General features: G+C 39.4%; 1 protein-coding gene across 1 annotated transcript; it reads left to right on the top strand.

Moving 5' to 3' along the window:
* The first annotated feature begins 375 nt into the window (after positions 1-375).
* Positions 376-3,789, top strand: LOC119289996 (histidine-containing phosphotransfer protein 1-like). Its single transcript, XM_037569139.1, has 6 exons — positions 376-479; positions 607-737; positions 833-901; positions 2,082-2,153; positions 2,568-2,641; positions 3,394-3,789. The coding sequence occupies exons 1-6, from the start codon at positions 423-425 to the stop codon at positions 3,417-3,419; spliced, it is 429 nt and encodes a 142-aa protein (XP_037425036.1). The 5' UTR covers positions 376-422; the 3' UTR covers positions 3,420-3,789.
* The last annotated feature ends 818 nt before the right edge of the window (positions 3,790-4,607 follow it).

Here is a 4,607-nt window from a genome sequence, read left to right as displayed (position 1 = left end):
AACACAACCCGCAAATATGTAATATCTAACATTACCCTAGATTGTCATTGTGCATATCAGCCGCCATATATAATTATATGATCATGTTAATGAGGCTGAGGATTTAACCGATAAAAAGTTAATTGAAAATAATCAAAAGTTGGCATTTCCACACGAGAAAGGGCAAAAAGGAAATAAATGAAAGTAATAAAGAGAATGAAGGGTAACCGTCCATTTCCAGCCGTAGCCGGTGAAAGGACAAAAAAGGAAATAAATGAGAGCAATAAAGAGAAGGAATGGTAGCCCTCCATTTGTAGCTACAGTCAGTGCCTTGGTAATCAATTTCTCCTATATATACGGCACCAACCAACCCCAATCTCCATCCCTTCCCACATCGCTCCCATTTTTCCTCCCCAAACTTTTTGTCCTCACTGTGGGTAGCCATGGCGTCCGTGAAGTCGAACCAGCTCAACACCCTCGTGGCCAACATGTTCGCTGCGGTGAGCTATTTACTATTCCGGTGCTATTTGTGTGGGATTCTAGTTTCTTCGGAGGTGGATGTGTAACGCAATATTAATTGTTGTGATTCTGATTTTATTTTGCTTTTGTGTTTCTTTGGCGGGTTAGGGTATGCTGGACGATCAGTTCCGGCAGCTTCAAATGCTCCAGGATGAGAGCGCGCCAGACTTTGTTGCCGAGGTCATCACGCTTTTCTGCGAGGAGGGCAAGCGTATCATCGGTGAGATCACCAAGCAGTTGTGTGTGTGCTTCCTCTGCCATGTCATGTTATTTGATCATTTTTAGGGTGGTTGATTTGACTTATTACTTGGTCATTTGGTTTATGTTTGTGCAGGGACCAACCATATGTGGACTATGACAAGATGGACATATTTGTTGATCAGCTCTGGGGAAGCAGTGCACAGTGAGGCCTCTTTTCGTCTTCTTCTTTCATGTCCTCTTGTATTTGTTTATGCAGTATTGTAGTAGTATGTATCACAACTATGGTTGTTTAGATGTCTTATTGTACCAACGATCAATTTAGAACCAATCATGTTGGGAGAGAATTATCGTTCGTTTCACGTTAGTGTTTTATGGCAAAGGTGGACCATTTCATGAACTTATGGGACGGCTCAATTATTATGGGTTGTTTGTTATTAGTGGCACTTCCGATTAATATGGGGAGGGTTGAGAGCCTGAGATCCGTTTTGCCAGTTGTAGTGATTTATCATATAGATCTGACAAAAATTATCCGTTCCGTACACATTGGGGAGCTCAACGAGTAGCACTTGACATCATCCAATTAATTTGGGGAGAGGTGGACATTCGTTTGGCCCTTGTACTGTTCTAGGGTTTAGATATAACAAACCATTTTGTCGTTGTACTGTTTTATGATTTAGAAACGACAAAGCCTTTGGCCGTTGTACGGTTATATGACCTCCATCCAACAAACCGTTTAGCTGGCGTACTGTTTTATGATTTCGATCTGATAAACCATTTGGCGACTGTATTGTTCTGCTGTGTACATCCGACAAACCTTTTGGCCGTTTTCTGTTATATGATTCACATCGAACAAACTGATTGGTCATTGTACTACTTTATGATTTAGATATGACAAACTCTTTGGCCGTTGTACCATTTTGTGATTTAGAGTCAAGAAGCATGATCCATTTCGCCAAAACAGACAGCTCAGTGAGTAGAACTCGAGACCCAACTTGTTGAGTGATTTTTCTAACTAAATTTTTGGGTCTTGACATCCATTCAACTGTTGTAGTGTTTAATTGTTGAGATATAACAAATATCATCAGTTCCACGAGCATCCAAATGGCTCAAAAAGTAGCACATATATTACAGAAAAATGTTAACTCTGGGTGAATTTTACATATTGCAAATGCTCTATTGATATGAATAACTTAGCTTACATTGCGCTTCCACAGTTGTATTTAGTAGAATTCTAACTCTGATACAGATATTTCATATATACTGAGGCATCTTTTTTGCTTGGGATTCCGAAGTGAAGATAAATAACTACAATGTTTATTTTTCATTCATTAAGTAAAGCATTTTGTCGGTCCTTCCTGATCGTACGGTATTGCATATCGCAGTGTTGGTGCTCAAAGAGTGAAGAACACTTGCATTCGGTTTCATGAGTGTTGTCAGGAGAAGAGCAGAGTTGGGTTAGTACCTTTGTACCATTATTTCACACTATTGTAATTTGTGGTCATTTTATTATTGAAATCTTCACACTGAACATGATGCCCGGGCGTGCTTTACACGTCTCCTATAACATATATCATAGTGTTATTGGGGTATATTCTGATACAATTGCATGTTCATCGCTTTTATAATATACTGCTTTTATTCAGCCATTATAGATAGACAGATTTGGTTAACTCCACTAACCTAGTTGGGTTTGGAATATAACTGTCCAGTACTATTTTCAGTTAATTGTATCCTATGAGAGTGCAGCATTGTTTTCTTATGGAGGCAAATTGTGAAGGCCATAAGCATGTTTAGTAGTTATTCATAAATAACACGATCCTTTCATGGGCTCCATGAAGACACACTTACTAATTGGTTTTCCTTGTCAGGTGCCTGAAGACACTGGATTCTGTGAGAAATGATTTCTATGATCTGTGCAGCATGTTCACACCATATGCTTCAGGTATTATTTTCTTTAGCTCGTGCTAAAATCTGTGTAGCATTAGAGTAAATTGGAACAGTATTCTTCAAAGAAAATATATTTTTATTCTAAATTTTGGTCGATATGCAAAATGTCGAACTAAACAGCAGATATCATGCAATGGATTTAGTTAATTTACTGCATAACAATAAATGCAAAGCACATAAGTGAAATGGATGTGGGTAGTTTGTATGCTATAGATTAAATTACTAGTACTAATTGTGGAAGATAGACAAGCAAGGACATGTTTAGGACAGCCGAAAATCTCAGCCGAAGATAAACAAGCAACTATGGTACTACCTCCGTCTAGGTGAATAAGTCATTCACGTCGTTCTAGGTCATCAATTTGAGAAATTAAATATGTGTTATATGTTATGAAAAGTATATCACTAGATTTCTACACGGATGTAGTTTCTAAATATATATTTTGCAAATATAATACATATTTAGATTGTTAAATCGTCGACCTAGAACTACACGAATGAATTATTCACCGAGACGGATGTAGTAACTGTTTTCTGTATATGTGATATCTGAATCTTGCCTCATGTACCTCAAAAAGGTCACCTGAATTTTGGTACAAACATTAACATTTAATAGACTTCATGTTTTGCATTCTTGTGTGGATGATGTACATAATCTTTACAATTGATTTGTGCTTAGCTCTTTAGGTCCATGTTCTTAACAAGCTCGTGGTTTACGCAACTGATGTGTTATCTTATTTTCAAATACAGCTGGAGTAGCACGTCCTAAACTGTAGACCGGAGAAATAAAGTTCTGACTGCACAATGCGCTTGCAGTCGTAGAACATGTTCAACTTAGCATATATCCTGGAGTTGTTTGCATATGTGTGGTCTATAGCTCTGTCAAGCGACAAGCTGCTCATCTAGTGTCAATGTCTCTATTACTGTTTGTAGTTTGGTTTTGAATTATTGGTGGTCAAATAAAAATCATCTGCGGTCGTTTTGCGGATGATCTGTGGTTAATCTGGTGTCTCGGTTCTAGTCGATTTCTAGCTCGTAGAAATGAAATAGCAGTGTAATCTCGACAAAATCATGCCTCGTCGGTCGGCGTATCAACTATGGTGGTATATTGTGGAGAACACTGTAGTAATGTTATTTCAGTATCAATACTGTAGTGGGTCAAAATATATGATTTCTTTAGAACTTGATTTCCGGCTCATCGTATCTCACTCTCCATCATCCCTTCCCCGTGTGGATTATACATGCAGGAAGGCAGGAATGATTTGAGATTCAGATAGACTCACTAATCACAATGGTGTGTCCTATACTCACACGCTGCTCTGCTTAACACTAACTTTCGACAAACAGAACACTAGAATTAATCTGAGTCTGGAGAGGATGGACATGAAGGCAGTGGCGTGAGGATGGCAGCACCATACCTTTGTCAGGTTTCCTCCCAGGATGTGGGTGGTGCAGCGTGTCGTGCCATTGCTCTTGCTCCCACGCAGTGCATTGATGTGTGGCTGAATAAACACTGAAACTTTCTGTCGTAACAAGAATAATAGAGTATGGTCCACAGATTAACAGACACAGATCGGTGGATCCTTATCTTACCCCATCAATTCTGAGAGAATCCTGGATGACTCAAGGGTCACCGTCGCCGATGAGGCGATGACCAGCGACTTCGGCCATGACACTAGCCAAAAACATTTCCGATTATCTGCCAGGATGCATGCAGTCAACACCAAATTAGGTCAGTCAAAAACCATTTTCTTTTCCCGTTGCAATGATAAAATGTTGTATTTTGATAGCAGAGACGTACACCGGATATGGTTGGCGACACCATGCATGAGCTCATTCAGGTTCATCCAGAAGCCCTTGTTATCGTCGGCACTAGAGTGGAGCCTCCTATAATTCTGTACTTCCGAGTCATTTTCTCTGAAATTCTGAACATCGATGCCATCAAACGTAATGGCGAACCGTTT

The sequence above is a fragment of the Triticum dicoccoides genome, chromosome 4A (assembly GCF_002162155.2).
Source record: "Triticum dicoccoides isolate Atlit2015 ecotype Zavitan chromosome 4A, WEW_v2.0, whole genome shotgun sequence".
Classification (NCBI taxonomy): domain Eukaryota; kingdom Viridiplantae; phylum Streptophyta; class Magnoliopsida; order Poales; family Poaceae; genus Triticum; species Triticum dicoccoides.
The sequence above is the reverse complement of the archived record's forward strand: the minus strand, read 5'-3'. Positions and strand labels throughout refer to the sequence as shown.